The sequence below is a fragment of the Carassius auratus genome, chromosome 38 (assembly GCF_003368295.1).
Source record: "Carassius auratus strain Wakin chromosome 38, ASM336829v1, whole genome shotgun sequence".
NCBI lineage: Eukaryota > Metazoa > Chordata > Actinopteri > Cypriniformes > Cyprinidae > Carassius > Carassius auratus.
Window position 1 is genome coordinate 8,295,845 of NC_039280.1, and position 18,916 is coordinate 8,314,760.

Consider the following 18,916-nt stretch of genomic DNA (forward strand, 5'->3'; position numbering starts at 1 on the left):
CTCTTGAATTTGGCAATGTGAGAGAATCACTGTGGCCGTTTCTGCTCACACACACACACAGTCGATGCTTGGGTAATTACAAAGCACTGCAATAATTCTTGTTGTCATTAAATGCTGTTCTGTAATGGGCCATCTCCTGGGCTCAATCATCCCTATTGTGCAGAGCTCTCTTGTCCACGCAGCCACCGATCCCGGTCAGTTTCACTTCAGCTGACACGGGTACAAACAGATCTGAGATGTCGATGTGGATTACAATGGATGAGGATTACTGGGGAAACTCAAACATACTTTAAAGAAGTGTAATTGTATTTATCTATCATCTCAGGTCAAGAGTTGCAGGGTTCTTACTTGTCTTTTTTATCTTGGTAAATATTAAACATCTACTTTTTGCAAACCTAATCAAATTTTGATGGATGCAGTGAAGTCCATCCCAACATTTTGCTCAATGAATATCCTGTTAAACTCAGAAATGCATCTGATTCTGGAAGCAAAATGCATAGTGAATAATGAATGGCATTTTATGTTGACTATAAATACATATCAAAAGTTGTTTTCTAGAACAGGTTTGTGATCTCAGACCTTGAAAAAGTTTTCAGGGCTATGTACACACAGGGACACGGTTCTGTTTTTTTTCATATGTAACATTCTTAATTAAAATGAAAAAGGACTAAAAACAAAATAAATCATTTAAAAATACTGCCCTAAAGTGCTTTAAATGTGTAAAAAAAAGATATATATATATATTATTTTTTAATTAACTAAATTTAAAAACTGAAAAATAAACTAAATTAAAAAGAACAAATAAATAAAAAGATATTTAAAATACAACATGAACAGCACAAAGTACATGAAATTTTAATTCAGCTTTATAAAATAGTAAACTGATGAATTAATTACAAATACAAAAATAAAATGTAATCACAAAATTAGGAATACAAAAAAAAATAGAATGCAGTGTGAACAGTCTAATATAATACAGGTTTTATCATTCTTAATCATTCACTATCAGTGACATGCTTCATTTCCATTAGTGTGGAAGACAATGAGTCCACAGAATGCCAATAATACAATTTAGGCCCTTGTCCGCCTCCTCGCCCTTGTTCTTAATTGATGTATAATTTCACGGCAGCCTCCACGGAACATCAGGTTCATGATAATTGACTCCATTTATTTAGTTAAGATTAGCATGCCAAGTTTGACTATTTTAATGCCACGTTTAAAAGTTCTCATCAGTCCCTTTAGCTGCAATGTGAATGTGGCCAAGGCGCGTGTGTGTGTGTGTCTGTGTGTCCTTCTCAACACCTTGCAGCTGCCAGTATTGAGTTGCTGATTTGGCCACTCATTAGTAATAGTGGTGATATTTGTAACTAGTGTTTTTGAATGAATAGTTTTCTATAGTCTTTGTCTCCTTCATTCTTGGACTGGCTGCAGTGTTTTGGCTGTGTGCAGACAGCCGGAGTTGAATCGAAATCTAATTTTCCCCCAAATCTGCAGCTATGCCGTCTACGGTTTTTTTGAAGTCAGTGGGAGGGGCAGCAAAGGGAGTATAAATAGCCTCAGAACTCAGTTGCATAGCAACCGATGCCATGGCGCAGAGGGGTTCCTCCCCCTGACACGCCCCCTTTCTCTGTCTGCTCCATTTTCTCTGCCAATTTAACCCTGAAGCTCAGTGGAGCGTGTGCCTGCAAGCTCACAGCAGATCACCTTGGAGGTCAAGATGTCAGTTGACCAAAAGCATCACTAAAGCTGTCACACTGTCACTATCTAGGCCAGAAGATGTTTTAATGAAAGATCAGAGATGGCTTTACTTCTAAACTCGTTATAATGTGAGTTCAGCTCTTAACACAGGACACACACACACACACACACACAACACCACAGAAACCACCTATATAACTACCAGCACTAAATAAGACTCTTTTTCTGTTCAGTCTGCGCTATTCAGTTTACAGTATGACATATATATTAAAAATGAAAACCATTCAAAATTATGGGGGTTCGGTAAGATTTTTTATACTTTTGAAAGCGGTCTCTAAATTCGAAATTCTCGTCCAATATTTTAGCTGAATAAAATAAGTAATATTGTTAAAAAACTGTAAAAAAAAAAAAAAAAAAAAAAAGTGTATGATTTCATTTGTAGTGAAACATCTGCTCTCATAAATTGAATTAGATTATGTCTGAATTATGTCAGAAATCTGAATATTGCAAAAAAATCCATCTCTTTAAGGGAATTTGGTGCAAAAAAAAAAGAAATTCTCTGAAGCAAATCTTAGATTTGTTGTTTTTCCATCATAGTATATGTGCATTTCTTCTAATTAATCAATGTAACCATCTTACATTTTTCATTCACTTTTTATGTTGGTCTTTCCATTCAGCATTTTTTTTTTATCCTAAAATTTGCATTAAGACTTGTGAATGGAAACCCAGATAGTGACTAAACATGTTGCATTTTGCATGTACCACCTTAAGAACGAGACAGGCTTCCAGGATACCATGATAACTAATGATCTAAAACAAATTCAAGGGGGACTTTAGGAGATAACCGAGCAAACATGGACACTGTACAATGCTTATTTTCAGCTTTCAGACACAGCCAAAGTCTGCTGAATGTCACACTCTTGTTCCACACATCCCTTAGAAGAACTGTCGAGCAATCATTCAAACAGACGTCTCTCTCAGCGAGATGCACTCATGCATTTATGCGATCATACACACACCCCCAAACCATGAGCATTTCTGTCAGAAGTGAACAGAACTGTGTGTGTGTGTGTGTGTGTGTGTGTGTGTGTACATGAGAGAGAGAGAGAGAGAGAGAGAGAGAGAAAGTGCCTTGATGGGACATTTTACAAATGCTGCATGTCAAGGAGGAGGAGAGCAGCACAGCAATTCATCCATCACCACCGTCAAACACACCTCTAACCAGGAACGAGAGAGCGAAAGGTGTCATCGGAGCAGAGAGGGAAGGGAGAAGTTGAAAGGAAAGAGAGACAACCGACAAAGAAAGAGAAAAATACAGACAGGGAGGAAGAAGAAAGCTCTATATGTCAGAAAGAGAAAACTACCACAGACATGTTTCTTTTTTACTCATCCTCATGTCATTTCAAATCAAAACTTCTGTTTTTCTGCTGAAGACACAAAGAGAAACTTTAACATTTCTTCTGCTTGAAAGAACAATAATCATGAAGCGGTCCAGTTAATGTGTGCTTCATCTTTAAATTCCCCTCTAGTAAACCATTAACTGGATCACGGAGTTTAACAGTTCAGTCCAATTGTAATAATTCATTGAAAAAATAAGATTGGAAAGAATCTCGGATTCTTTAAATATTTATCAGTAAATGAAATGGTTCAATCCGAATATAAATGAATCATTCACTGTGAACCAGATCAGCTGAATCAAAAGATTTGATTCAGAAGAATGTCTGGTTCATGAACAAATCCTTGCTACTTCTTTATTGAATTTTTTATCTATTTGTCAGTTAGTCAAACAGTTTAGTCAGACTGTAAATGTATCATTCATTGTAAACCAAATCAACTGATACAATAAAAAGGTCTGATTTATAAGAACGTCTGATCCATGAACAAAGAGTTACTACTGCTCTCTTAAATCTTTATCAATGAATCAGTGAACTGAACAGAATGATTCATTCAGAACGATTCATCCATAAACTAGTTCAAGTGATTCATTGAAAAAGATCAGATTCAGAAGAATGTCGGATTAATTCAGATGTATGTTTGACATCATTCTCTTCTCTTTTAAATTTGGGACTACTTAGATGATTTAGAAGACATGCTGTCATGGACAGTCATGGACGACCTGTTATGCTTTTTAGTGGATTTTCTAGAGCTTCACAGGCTGAGTTCTAATTGATGTCAATTAAATTAAAAAGAACAACCATAATTTTTTTCACAAATTCACTTTTTCCACAGAAGAGAAAAGTCAAACAGGAGTAAATAATGCAATTTTGGGGTAAAATATCCCTTTAAATGTGGGTAATTGTGTGTGTGCATGTTTCACCATCAATCACCTCACCCTTTTTAACACACACACAACCACAATGGGTCAGCCTTGACTCTTACAAGTCTCAGGGCAACTACATCGCCATCTTGTTTCCATGACACCCACTTCCCAGCTGTGGAAGTATGATGTCACATCCTGTTTAGAGGGAAACGTGGGGATGTAGAAGCAAGAAAACGCGCAGAAAAAAACAGAGAAGTATAGCGAAGTATAGCCGGTCCCCTCCTCTCACTTGCTTTGACAATCTCTTTCCCTGCTCAGCGAGAGAGAAAGAGTTCATTCAGACAGCTTGCGCACACACACACACACACACACTGCCAAGTACAACAGCCGCTTCTGGTAACTCCCTGGCACTGCAGCCAAAGAACTCATACACACACACACACACACCAGCCTGTTTAGAGCAAGAGTCTTTCTGAGGCACAGCGGTGGAAGTGGATGCACAAGTGTGTGTGCTGCGTGTGTGTCAATTTCTTGTCCTTACTGGACATAATTTACTCTACACACTTTCATATCCTGTTTCCGATGATCTGACTATGCAACACGGTTACCATAGATCTTGTTTTCCAATAAACCTTGTTCTCTCCGAGTTCAATGCTACCTTTTTAAAACAAATGTCATGCTCTTTTTTTCCACTTTCACTTATGGAAAGAGAAAAAGGCTAGATTTATAATTGGCCTCAGGTGAAATGTGAACCCCTTTGTTTCCGAAATAAAATCTTCAGCAGCCTGTAGCTTTCAAGGTGTCCAAATGAAAAACTTCTCTAAACCTGATGCCTGGAGATTTTTTACATTTTTTTTATTCATCTTTCTCCACCTTTCCCACCTTTCCCACCTTTCCCACCTCCGAACACACACAACCAAACACTTATATGCTGCTGACATTGAATACTTTTGGGAAATTGACATGTCCTGCGGTGTGACATGCTATACTCCTAAAACTGACATGCTATCCTATATCTAAAACTGACGGCGGGCTTTAAAACAGTGTAATTGAGGTATGATAATAAAACGGCTATATTAAAATACAGCCACAACTTTATAAAATCACAACTAATGCATTGCGGCTAGAAGATCCTTCATCAGGGTGTGGATTTCAGCAGACAAACTTTATTTAAAGAGTTGAAGACAACTTTAACAAACAGTGTCCACTGTAATGTAATACCTCACAAGTGTATTAGATTTGTTTCATGGACTGCGAAGCGTTCTCCGCAGAGCAGCAGAGAAGGTAATGGTATATTTTTTGATTGCATTCCTTTGAAATTAGTATGACTTTCCATGACCTTGAGAGACTGCATGGAATATTTGTATTTTGACCTGATCATTTACAATTATCTACTGAGGGAAAACTGAACCCTGTAAAGCATTTGGACACAGGCACAATCATTATTATTTTAGCTGCTGACCAAAACATATTCAACTTACAGTTATATAATGAATGGGCTTAAAGTGCACACCCTTTAATTTGAGGGTATTCTCATCAAAATTGGAGGAAAGGTTAAGAAACTACTGCTCTTTAATATGTACCTCCCCCCTTTTTCAAGGGACCAGAAGTAATTGGACAGTTGACTCAAAAGCTGTGTCATGGACAGTCGTGGGCTATTCTTTCCTTATTTCTACATAAATTAAGCAGGTAAAAGGTCTGGAGTTGATTCTGAGTGTAATATTTGCATTTGGAAGCTGTTGCTGTGAATCCACATTATTCAGTCAAAGGAGATCTCCTTGCAAGCGAAAAAAAACAATTGTTAGGCTGCAAAATCAAAACAAATCCATTAGAGAGATAGCAGGAACATTAGGAGTGGCCAAATCAACAGTTTGTTCTGAGAAAAAAAAAAAGGCCTGGATGTCCATCAGTCCACAACAGTGGCGGATGATCAGAGGATCCTCTCCATGATAAAGAAAAACCCTTTTACAACATCCATCCAAGTGAAGAACAATCTCCAGGAGGCAGCCATGTCACTGTCAAAGTCTACAATCAAGAGAAGACTTTACCAGAGCAAATACAGTGGGTTCACCCCAAGCTGCAAACCAGCCCAGATTAGATTTTCCCAAAAAAGAAGAAGAAGAAGAAGAAGAAGAAGCCTGACCGCTTCTGGAAAAGCATTCTTTGGACGGCTGAAATGAAGATCAACCTGTAAAATAATGACAGGAAGAAAAAAGTATGGAGAAGGCTTGGAACAGATCATGTATTGTATAGGGATATACTCAATCTGATATGCCCAGATTCAGCCAAATACACAAAGTTGATTGGATGGCGCATCATAGTACACACATGGACGATGACCCAAACCGTACAGCAAGAAGCAGTTAAAAAAAACTGAATATTCTGCAATGGCCAAGTCAGTCTCCTGATCTCAACCCGATTGAGCGTGCATTGCACTTGCTGGAGACAAAACTAAATGCAGAAAGACCAATAAAAAAACAACAACAACTGAAGTCAGACTTAACGCAGTCATTGCTTGCAAAGGAGTCAAAGGGTATAAAAATGGTTGTAATTCCAAAGCATATGGTTATATTTTTGTTCAACCCCTTGAATTAAAGCTTAAAGTCTGCACTTCAATTTCATCTTGATTGTTTTTTTTTTATTCAATTCTGGTGGCATACAGAGACGAAATTATGAAAATTGTGTCAGTATCTAAATATATACAGTATGGACAATTTTATATATAGATGTGTTTTATATCATTTTCGAGACATCAGGATTTCATGGTATACTGTACTATGATTTAGTGAACGTGTAGCTGACATTCGAGGAGGAACAAATTTTCAAACTACAAACATTTGTACAAAGTATGTATTCATTATTAAACAGAGGGCAGGATACATATAGAAGATTGTGTGCAGCAAAGTTAGGTGTTTAGTAGGTGTTTCAGCAAAGTTTTAAATATGTTGATAATTTGGAAACCTAGAAGCTCATGAATCAAATTTTGTTTCATAGACTGCAAAAACATTGAAGTCTAAGGACTTATGTGTAAACTAGCTATGTCCATACATAACACAAACAGTCCTTGTCCTCTCCATATTTTTTCTCTTGCTGTCTTTCAAACATCTTTCTGGCTGTTCTCCCTACCGCTCTCATTTTCTCTAAGCCTGTGTGTGGTAGCAGTAATGTCTCATTAATGGCCAAAGCTACAAACTGTTAGAGTCCCATGACCCTGAGAAAAAAACTGGAAAAATCAAAAGAAAGAAAAAAAGAGAAAGAAAGGTATTGTTACCTTGGGTAGATGCCGCTGACCATACTGTCATGAATCGGGTCACTGGTACTGGGACATGGACCGGCTGCTTTTGACATCAGCAACACAATGAGACCTCGCATCTGTAGATTATTCCGGCTGTCGTACACAAATCCTCTATCAAAAAAAAAAAAAAAAAACACATAAAATGTAATATCACAAAACATATAGTAGTACTTGTGTACGTGTGTGTGTGTTTGTGTGTGTGTGTGTTTGTGTGTGTGTGTGTGTGTGTGTGTATATATATATATATATATATACATACATACATATATACACACACACACACATACATATATATATATATATATAGACTAAAATACTTATATAGTTATTTTTCTTAAGTGCAGATGCAATATTTAAAAGAACAACTTCCTGTAGTTTTTCCAAAAAACATGTAAGTGTTCCAAGAAAACAACATCAGCTGCACATTTTCACTGAGTCATATGTGAAATCCATTAATGAGTCAGGCTAACTATTGGTCAGAACTCTGTGCTGATGGCCATGACTCCCCATCAGACCCTTCAGAATAAGAAATAATGGTGCCATGAAGAGCAGAAATGTGATTCATCAGCTAACTGAAGAGATATAATGATCAAAAGCAGCTAGAGATTGCAGAGTTCCACCAGGATCTGCTTTAAAGCAGTGTTCTGCTCACTGCTGATGAGACACACTGAATTACTGAAATGATACACGCACTTAAGGCATGTATAAAAAAGTAAATGTTTTCATTTATATATGTTATTCTATAAATCAAGTCCATATATTTCTTCCTAACTGCCTAAAAATTACACTGAACTCCAAATTTATGGTAGAAGGTCAACATGGGTCTGGATCTGAACCTTTTGATAAAAAAAAAGACTTGCATTGAAGGAGCGACTCCAGATGTATCTAAGGATCAGAGAATATTCACACAGTTTAGCATTGATAACAGTATTTACTGGCAGATGTGGTATCTTGTTCCTGGCCAGGAACAGCTTGCATACGGTCTGTGTGAAAGAATTAATAAAGTATATCCCCATAGCCATTAATACCACCTGTAACCATAGTAACAGTGATGAAATACATTTTCATAACCAAATTTTGATGGAATTTGGTGGAAACTTTTATATTTAGAAGTCACTTCAGTGAGCATATTAAATGCTTGAGTGGATTGTCAACTGTATTATGTCATTAGAATGCAACCACAGAGGATCACATGGACTGCTATAAGCAACTACCCAGAAGTCCCTAGCAAATGTAGTAGTGCCCCAAAAACACTTGCAATTAATATGAGATTTTACATAGAAACACACACACACAACAAAAACACTCAGAACACCTTAGCAACCACATAGCAGTGCCCTAGCAGCCACCTTCAACAACTAGTGAGTTCTGCACATGCAAGAACCAAAAACCACTAACATTTCTTTACAAAATATTTAAAAAAATCTAGTTCAATAAAAGGGTTATTCACACAGAACACATTTTTTCAGGTAGTGAAATGAAAGATTGCAAGGTCTAAAGTTGATCTTTTAATTTGTGTGTGTTTTTAAAATGCCATGTCTTGCACAAGACAAGAATGCATCAGTTAAAGACATCCATTTGGAGCGTTTTTACATAGAGAAACAAAACAGCAGCGCAGTGGAATGCAAAAACATATTCTGTTTGAACGCTCTCTACAACTACAACTTGACTAATACGGTCATCTGGCTACTTTATGAAAATAAAAGTTTCTAGTATGTGTGTGTGACCGTCCAGACTCACCATATCCTAATTGTGTTTAAATGAAATGCACAATGTCATATTAACGAGCCAGCATGTCGTTCCAATACAATCTCGCCCTCTTTTCACCTCCCATCCCTCCATCTTTCACTGTCTCTCTCTCGCTCTACGGAGGAGGAAACAGACACACAAAGACACTCGCTGGCTTGTTAATCACAGTTCCACGAGGGGGTCTTGGAGACAGAGGTCATCGCTGTTATGAGCTAGTCTGCCTTTCAACATCATGATTAATTTGCATCTGCATGACAGTTGCTGGTTGGTTCTGTGCAAAGGCGTCCAGCCCCACAGACCCTTTACCTGGCTCTATTATCAGTTTAAAATATACATATAATACAAATAATTTCTTATAATTGCAAAAATGCTTCCTCTGAAACAAATATTCTGCATTTTGATCATTTTAGAGACATTTAATAAAGATTTCATTTTCAACTGACAATTCCCTTGCATAAAGTACCACTTTTAAAAAACCAACTTCATTTTTAAAGTAAAGTGAGAAAACAGCCGACTACCCATAATATAAAACTTAAATGTATACATTTTCCTTTTAAATGAGCGCCCTCCAATCCTTTTATATTTCAAACAAAATTAAATTAAAGTAATATTTACTGCAAAAATATATCTGTTGTAGATATACTACATTTTACAACAAGGTGTAATATCAAAAACAGTGACCTTAAAACTTACCTTTTAACATTGCTATCAAAAAAGAACACAGTAAGAGACCATTCAACAACCTGTTATACTGTAAAGTACTTCAATTAATTTGTTGTGGTAATTCTATAGTTGCTTTGGTAATATAACAACTATGGTAATACATACAAATCACTTTACCCAATACTGTACTTAGTTTATATTTTATATTATACTATAATACACTACAGTTAACTGTTGTAAAAACTAAAGTACAATACAGTAGTTATAACAGTTTATCAGTTCACTGTAGTTAGTGTATCCTGTAGCATTAATTAAAAAGTGTTGTACGTACTATAATATATACAGTATAATACAATTTATTATAGATACCGGGATATCCCAACAGTATGTTCAAGACATGGTTATGGCCTTCAGAGACATTTCAAAATATGCACGATTGAAGAATTTAAAAGCAGCACAGTAAAATGCAAAAATTGTGTTTTGTGTGAACAGCCCACTGAGGAATTATTCACTTAAAACACATTTTTGATTTTAAAAACACAAGGTGCTGGACAAGTTGCATTTTTCTCACTTGAGCGCCATATGTTTTTAGAACGTGTAAAAAAAAAAGTACACAATACACATAAGCACAAAGGTGGAATCCACTGCAATGGAATCCAAAAACGTGTTCTTTGTAAAGGCCCTTATAGTTTTATGATAGCCTACTGTTCAGTGATTGATAGTCATCTGAGCTGTATCAACTAGGAAGTGAATTGTCTGATAAACAGAGTCATTAAAATGCACTAACTGAGAGTTCCATTGGAAAATTGTGTGCACAGTGAAGACAAAGCAATAGAAAGTTTAAATCCAGACTGATAATAATCTAATATAGGGGTGCAGGTCATAGAGGATGTACACATCACAAGCGTTCCAGGGCTACAATCGTCTCTGGTTGCCGGGCAATGAGGCACAATGCAGTTCCAGTGACGACAAGGGCTGTAATCCCGTCTCCAGGCAGAGAGTCACTTGTCATGAATCACAACTGTGGTAATCGAGATGAGATGACACCCAGACACGCCCACTACCAAACAGCCCAGCGAGAGAGAGAGAGAGAGAGAGAGAGAGAGAGAGGGGTGGGCACGACATATCATGACAGAATGATAGAATAAAGAAGAGACTGGAGACATATAAGGTACAAACGAGGAATATATCCGAGATTGGATGGAAATATATAAAAGTGGCTGATAACTGGAGAATCAATGAGTGTGGTTACATATATCATCTTACATAGATTATGCTTAATAATAACCCAATACTGTTCAGGTCATGTAAACCCCTTAAAATGTATTCTTATCAGGTAAAGGTTATAAATGGTTTAAGCGAAACCTGATCAGCACACCCCCATTACTCAGATTTCAGTGGCCAGTATATTTATATATTATTATAGTATTTACTTATTATGTAGTATTTTTATCTTGTGTATGTATCATTTCTTTTTGCATGTCTGTTTATGTTTTAAAAAAGGTTATTTCAAAATCTCACGTAAACATGTTTTTCCATATGTTGTTGGTTTTTTTATAATGAGCTGATTTTTGATTTCTCGCACTCAATGTAAATGCAGTGCTCATTTATACCATATGAAGGACCCCTTAACCATCAGGTTTTTAACATCCTCCTGTCCACCAGCCCAAAAAGGCTTCACCTAACATTTAAAAAATATACTGACACAAAGGTCAAACTACAGCGATCGCATCCAAATAATCTAGTCACATCCACCACCCAGAAACACACACACCATTACTCAATCAGACAGAAACTGCATCTCAAAACATGCACACAAACACACACATCATTAAATCACAAACTCACTACTGCAAAGGGAGGAGCAGGGAGTCATTAAAACAAGACGAGTGGTGATAAGAAATGATTGGAAAGAGGGAATAAAAGAGTGATGGAACCTTACAGACCAGCTGGAAAGTGTTTATGACCCTCACGAATAAGGAGTGTGCAGTGAAGTACACTTAATATGTGTGAAACATTCAAAGGGGCTGTTCACACACAACACTGTTTTTTGATTAGCCAATGAAAACATGTGTCTTTGTCCCCTACGGGGCTTTTTTATGGGGCTTTTTCCCCCGCATCTTCCACTGTGAGCAGTGCATTTCTAAGTTGCTATGTGAGGTTAAAACATTTTTTTTTTTTGACACCAGATACAGGTGGATGAATGTCTGTGCATAAATGTAAATGGGCCACTCAGATGACTGGATGAGCATATTAGCATATTTATAAGCATATGTACATGTTTACAGACAAGCATTTTGAATAGTTTTAATTCACAATCAGTGTTTAGGAGATAAAGTCTTTTTTTTAAATAAGCTGAACTCAACTAATAACTAAGAAAACAAAGAAGCTGTAATTATCAATCAAAACGCCACAGCGAATGATGTCATCAGGAAAATGTGACATTACATCACTGCACTCTGTTCGCCTGGAATATTATGTGTGTATGCAGCTGGGTTGTCACTTTACACATAGACTGGGACAAAATTATTACAGGTGGCCCTAATAAGTACCAAAGAGCAGAGGTTTACAAAGTGAGGGTCTGTAAAAACATTTTGGAGGAAAAAAATATATAAAAAAGGATATTTAAATAAAGTAAATAAATAAAAAATAATACAGTGCAGTATTATAAGAAGTATGTTTTTTTTTAATTACATAATTTCAGAATAAATTTATTTTATTCATTTATACAATACATTTATTATGTTCATTTTTCATATAAGAAACCATATAGATGCCTTTTAAATTTAGGATGGGGTGTCCCTGACATGAGAATGATTATATTTGGGGTCCGTATATAAACGACTGAAAAACCCTGCCATAAAGGACCTCAGTGAGAACACCTGTCACAGGGCCTCTGTATGTGTGTGGAACTGTGAAGGTCTTCCCCTGACGTGTCACGGACATCTCCGCAAGATCTTACCGCAACCGCAAACTGCTCTGAACTTCGCTGAGGTCTGTGTTTTTTTTTAAGAATGAACAGAAAGGCGAAGCGGAACGTGAGCTGGCACTGGCTGACTCGCCAGCCTGCAATTGTGCATATAAATATCTTTGGCGCGTCTTAGGAGACGGCTGAATCTGCACTGACGCTGAGGGGAGAAGACAGGGTCCCCTCCCAAATGGATTGTCATATCAGATTTAGGTGTATAGGTTATTACACCCTTGGGCTACTGTTTCCAACACTGTCGTCTGGATGGGCCGGATTGGGTTCCCAAACTCGTCTCTCTCTCTAAAACCAAACGCACACACACACAAACACTCAGTCTTTATTTCCTCTTAAAACTTTCTGTATGTCATTCAGTTGGACAGCGCTCAGGTGAAAAAAAGTTCAAGGGGTAGTTCAACCAAAAAATGAAAATTGTGTCAACATTTACTCACCCTCATGTTGTTCCAAACCTGTATGACCTTATTTTTCTAAAGAGCATAAAAGATGATGTTTATGTGTTTTCATCCATACAATGGAACCTAACGGTCACCAAAACTGTTTGGTTAACAACTTCAAAAAAGTCATCTTTTGTGTTCCACATAAGAAATAAAGTCATACGAGTTTGAAACGAGTAAACGATGACAGAATTTTACATTTGGTTGAACAAGATATTTTTTTTTTGTTTGTTTATTTATTTTAATTTGTAAATCCTATTTTTTGTTTGCAGGTCAATTTTGGCTCAGAAAAAAAATCCATTTATGTCCAATGATTCTGACTGTTAAAAACTGTATTGTCACTGAAAACTAATCAGAATATGATCAGATATTTACACAAAAACATCATAGCATAATGCATGGACTTTATGTATAGCAACAAAGTACAGCTCACAGCAGTATAAAAAGCAGACATAGTGCTATAATAAAGAAAAGTCCAGAAACGCACTTGATCTTCAGTATGACAGAGTGGGCTGGCTGTCTGTCTCTGGAACTGTAAAGGGCAGCCACTGGGGGGAGACAGCTTTGATTTGGCCATTTAATTTGGCTAGTTAAAAAAAAAGTGCCTTTTAAGTATTTTACTTCCAGGGTCAATCTCCTTGAAGTAACGTAGGGGTTAAAGGGATAGTTCATCCAAAAATGAAAATCCTGCCATTAATTTCTCACCCTCAAGTCGTTCCAAACCTGTAAGACCTTCGTTTATCTTCAGAACACAAAGTAAGATATTTTTGATGCATTCCGAGAGCTCTTTGACCCTCCCACTGACAGCAAGGGTACTACCACAATCAATGGCCAGAAATGTAGTAAAGACATCAGTAAAATAGTCCATGTGACATCAGTAGTTCAACTGTAATTTTACGAAGCTGCAAGATAACTTTTTTTGCTCAAAGAAACCAAAAATAACAACTTTGTTCAACAATTCTTCTCCTCCTCATCCAGTCTGCTGAGACTCGCCTCCATTTTGGAGAGGACCACAATGCATGTGTGCTCTTCCACCTCGTGTAAACAATGCATGCGCATTGAGCTGCTGTTTACGTCAACACGGTCATGCGTCAGCATAGTGATACTACCCAAAATGGAAGCAAGACTACAGCAGATTGAATGAGGAGGAGAAGAATTGTTGAAAAAAGTTGTTCTTTTTGTTTTCTTTGTGCACAAAAAAATATATTCTTGTAGTTTCGTAAAATTACGGTTGAACTACTGATGGACTATTTTACTGATGTCTTTACTACATTTCTGGACCCTGATTGTGGTAGTGCCCTTGCTGTCAATGGAAGGGTCAAAGAGCTCTCGGAATGTATCAAAAATATCTTAATTTGTGTTCCAAAGATGAAAGAAGGTCTTACGGTAAGGGAAGGGCGATTTAGCAAAAAAACTTGAAAATCAACTTGAAAATGCAACTACAACATGATTCAATATACTTTTTCTTTATTTACCCACTAGTTAAAGAAAATTATATTCCAAATGCTGCACACATTAAATGTTAAACAAATAACTATATTTTAGATTTAGTCCGAGAGCTCTCAGTCCCTCCATTGAAGCTGTGTGTACGGTATACTGTCCATTTCCAGAAAGGTAAGAAAAACATCATCAGAGTAGTCCATGTGACATCAGAGGGTCAGTTAGAATCAGTTGAAGCATAGAAAATACATTTTGGTCCAAAAATAAAAAAAATTATGACTTTATTCAGCATTGTCTTCTCTTCCGAGTCTGTTGTGAGCGCGTTCACAACACTGCTGTGACTGTTGACGTACGACGCTGCTGACGTGTTATCTTTGTTATAGGGCGCACACTCACAACAGACCCGGAAGAAGGTATTTTCGATGCTTCAACTAATTCTAACCGACTCTCTGATGTCACATGGACTACTTTGATGATGTTTTTTTTTACCTTTCTGGACATGGACAGTATACCGTACAAAGTTTCAATAGAGGGACAGAAAGCTCTCGGACTAAGTCTAAAATATCTTAAACTGTGTTCCGATGATGAATGGAGGTCTTACGGGTTTAAAATGACACGAGGATGAGTCATTAATGACATAATTATCATTTTTTGGTGAACTAACCCTTTAAGCCTTACAAGCTCAATGAATGTACTTTAACTGGGCTAGTCTGAAAAGTACAATTTGTACAATTTGTACAAACACTTTCATTTAAATGCAATCCTTTCACTTTTCATTAACCTACTTAAAAAAAGGTGCATGGGGGTGCCACAAAGATGTATTGACTTGCACTAAAAACACTTTTGCTTCAATAAAACAGCTTTAAATATAGGACTATATTGAGAGGGATTACAAGAAAACATAAACCATCCTATTGATTTATTAAAGCGACTTGACTTGTATTGTTTCTCAATAAACAAACTGAACAGGTCGGGACTGCAGATTACCCAGCAGTTCCTGCAGGGTGTAATCTCACCAAGACTATAAAGGTCCATGTGGTCTTTTAATTTATCCTCTGAGAGCTGCTTATGTTAATGATCTGCATCACTATAAGCAGGTGATATTCAAGTGAGTGAATATTGAATACAAAATTATGAATCATGAATATTGATCAGGTTATGTTAGAAAGAACTGATCGGCTGAAGTGCAAATGATAGCATACTGGCACTAGTCTGGAAATCAGTTAAGAAATGCTACTATGCTGAAAGCTTGGTTTCATTAACATAAATTGGGTCACATGCCAGATTATTCTAAAGAGGTTACCCAGCAATTTCAGTGTGACCTTATCAATAATCATTAACTAACTCTTATCCATGTAAAGAAAAAAAACTGGCCTCATTAACACTAGATATGTTACAAGGAAACTAGATACATAGATAGTTACTATAAATCCAATTTAATTCCGTGAACTGGTTCATTTGAACAAAGAAAATTGTTTCACGTCACTTCATGGTCGCTGACACTGGAATGGCATATTTATGTGCTCTAAAAAAATCAAAATAAGTTAAACAGCATTTTTAGTCCCATTTCAGTTTCTTGCAGTTTCTTATTATGTGCATTTACAGTAAAGCACTAAAATTAATATCTTACCTGAAAAATGTTTGAACTTTGTAATAATATTCCTATTTATTACAATCAGTTCGGTTTCATTTGTGTGTTGATAAAACTGTCCAGATTACAGATCAAAAGTTTGGGGTTGTTATTTTTTTTTATTACTTATATATATATATATATATATATATATATATATATATATATATATATATATATATATATATATATTAGTTTCTTATGCTCAGCTCTATTTGGTTAAAATTGTTAAAAATGCAATAAAATAGAAGTACTGTCAGATATAATTTTTATATTGATACTTTAAATATTATTTTAAAGCAGTTTAATGCAGTTTCCTATTTGAATACATTTTGAACTGTACTTTATTCCTGTGATGGTAAAGCTGAATTTTCAGCAGTCATTATTCCAGTCCAGTCTGTCACATGATCCTTCACAAATCATTCTAATGATGGTTTGGTGCTCAAACATTTATAAGCCTATTACTGCACGTTATAATAATATGCAGTTTATTACAACTCGTTTCACATGCTTGTCAATAAAACTGTCGTATGGTTCCAGTATGTTTTTTATTTGTAGCATTTGTTTTATTTGTAACATTTATTTGTGATAACCAGCTATTAATGTAACTAATGTTTAAATTAACAATCTGGTCTCAGTTTAATGAGTCAACTAACTTAAGAATCACTTGAACTGATTTATGATCAAATTGTTCAGACTTGTTTTGTAAACCAGTTTGACAGATTCATTTAATAGATCCGACTAAACAGAAGGAATCACACCTAGATATCAGAAAAGACATGCTGTAAATGTAACCCAGTACCTGGCGGTGTTGAGCAGAGGGTGTTTTGTTCCCACCAGCTTCCTGACATGCATGGCCACATTGCTGAGCTCGTCACTGAGTAAACAGCGCAAACTCATGAATGAAGTTGGATATCCTACGATCTTTTCAGCATCAGACACCACTTTAGTCCAGTTAGACGGAGATGGGTTGGAAAAAATACTTAGATGCCTCCATCCAATGTAAGAGAGCCGTGACCTCCAAGCCATTTTAAAAACAAAACCCCAAAAATGATAGACCAGTTATTTAAATGTATGAATGTTCATAGATACTTTCAGATTGAAGTTCACACCAGAGATCTGACACGCTCTTTTACTTATTTAGTGTCAAATCCAGCAGCCTCTGTCCTCCCAATGTCACCTCCTTAGGGAAGAAAACATCGTCTTCTTTTACACAGAAGTCGCCTCCACTGATCGAGCGATGGTCTTTAGTCAATGCAAGTGCATTAGTCCAAACCGATAGTCCGTGCAGGTTTCTGGGTGTCTAGTTGTACAACACTAAACTCTCACGTTTTGACAGCTGTACCGGGTCGCCATCTTTTACGCATCAGTTTACGGCTTGTCGTAAAGAATGCGCGGTTAACCCCTTCGTCACCAAAGCCCGAATAACAAACTGAAGGAAAAGTGAAAACGTGAAAACCAGTCTGTTTGAAAATCAGAAACTACATTTATTTTATTTTATTAGTCGACTGAAACAGCAGATCTTTGTTCTCATCATAGGTTTTTTTATTTATTTATGTATTTATTTTTTGGCAAAGTCACAGACACAGTCAACTTTTCTAACCTGACATCTGCCAAATTGTGTTTGTGTCACAAAAACTTGCATCAGAATGCTGCAAAATACTTGAATTACACTCACAGCTTTTGATAAATGGAAATTAGAGTTTTCTTCTGCCTTTTAAAGGTTGATAAGCCATCCTAAATATGTGTGATTGCATGGTTAGTTGAGTTTTAGATTTGCATTATGTTAGTCTGTTGTGCACGACCCTATTAGAACAGACATGTGACCCATTTTTTGGGTTGTGACCCACCGGTTGAGAAACACTACTCTGTATTGCATGTTGTAGTGTGATTATTCTGGATTTGTGATAATCCCCATACTGAGATCACGTCAGTCAAATGAATACCATGGAATAACAATGTTGACTTCAGCTTTATCAGATATTAAAAGCCAGGAGGGAATTTCACTTAAGTGCAAGAAACGTAATGATGTCAAACGTTACTGTTTACACAGTCTGAATTGTGTAATCGATGGATAATGTTCTTATTTTGACACTGCAGCCTTTGTTGTGAAATTCACATTTTCAAGCCTATCACAGATGGTGACACTGTTGTTGGGCACAATGTTACCAATTAGACAGAACTTACTTTTCAGGGTTACTCTGTTTGAAGCAGAAAGGAGTTGACACAATTCAATTTGAAAAGTCTTTATGATTATGTACAGTACTTTACAACTGAACTCAATAGTGGGCTTACATGAGGTTAACATGTTAAGACCATTAGCCCAGTTCAATCTGTTAAACTGTTTGGGTCTTGGGTCAAACTAGTAAATATGTACTATCATATTTGACTCTATTGCAGTGCATCTTTCATTACATCTCTTGAGGCTGATCAAGATTCTGAAAACTCGTACACCGTAAAAAAAATAATAATAATAATTTTAACAGTAATAGATTTACTGGAATGCTAAGTTTTTACGTTTTCTAACTTATACAGTACAGACCAAAAGTTTGGACACACCTTCTCATTCAAAGAGTTGTCTTTATTTTCATGAATATGGTGAAAAACTGTAATAAATCTAAAAGGATATTTAGTGTGATTTTCACAAACTTTTAGAAGTGAAAAAGAAACAAGTCATATTATCTTTATCTGTGAGAAACTGTAAATTGACATTGCCAGAAATTCCTTTATATTTGTTGGGTTTTAAATTATATCTTCTTAA

At 36.3% G+C, this 18,916-nt stretch overlaps 1 protein-coding gene across 1 annotated transcript in view; it reads right to left on the bottom strand.

Moving 5' to 3' along the window:
* The window catches only part of LOC113056913 (decaprenyl-diphosphate synthase subunit 2-like), a 31,125-nt gene extending 13,941 nt beyond the window's left edge, over positions 1 to 17,184 (bottom strand). Inside the window, exons 1-2 of the mRNA XM_026223836.1 lie at positions 16,958 to 17,184; positions 7,230 to 7,364 (exon numbers count right to left, since the gene is read on the bottom strand). Of these exons, the coding sequence (XP_026079621.1) occupies positions 7,230 to 7,364; positions 16,958 to 17,184 (362 nt within the window). The remainder of the gene's footprint in view (positions 1 to 7,229; positions 7,365 to 16,957) is intronic.
* Between the last annotated feature and the right edge of the window lie 1,732 nt (positions 17,185 to 18,916).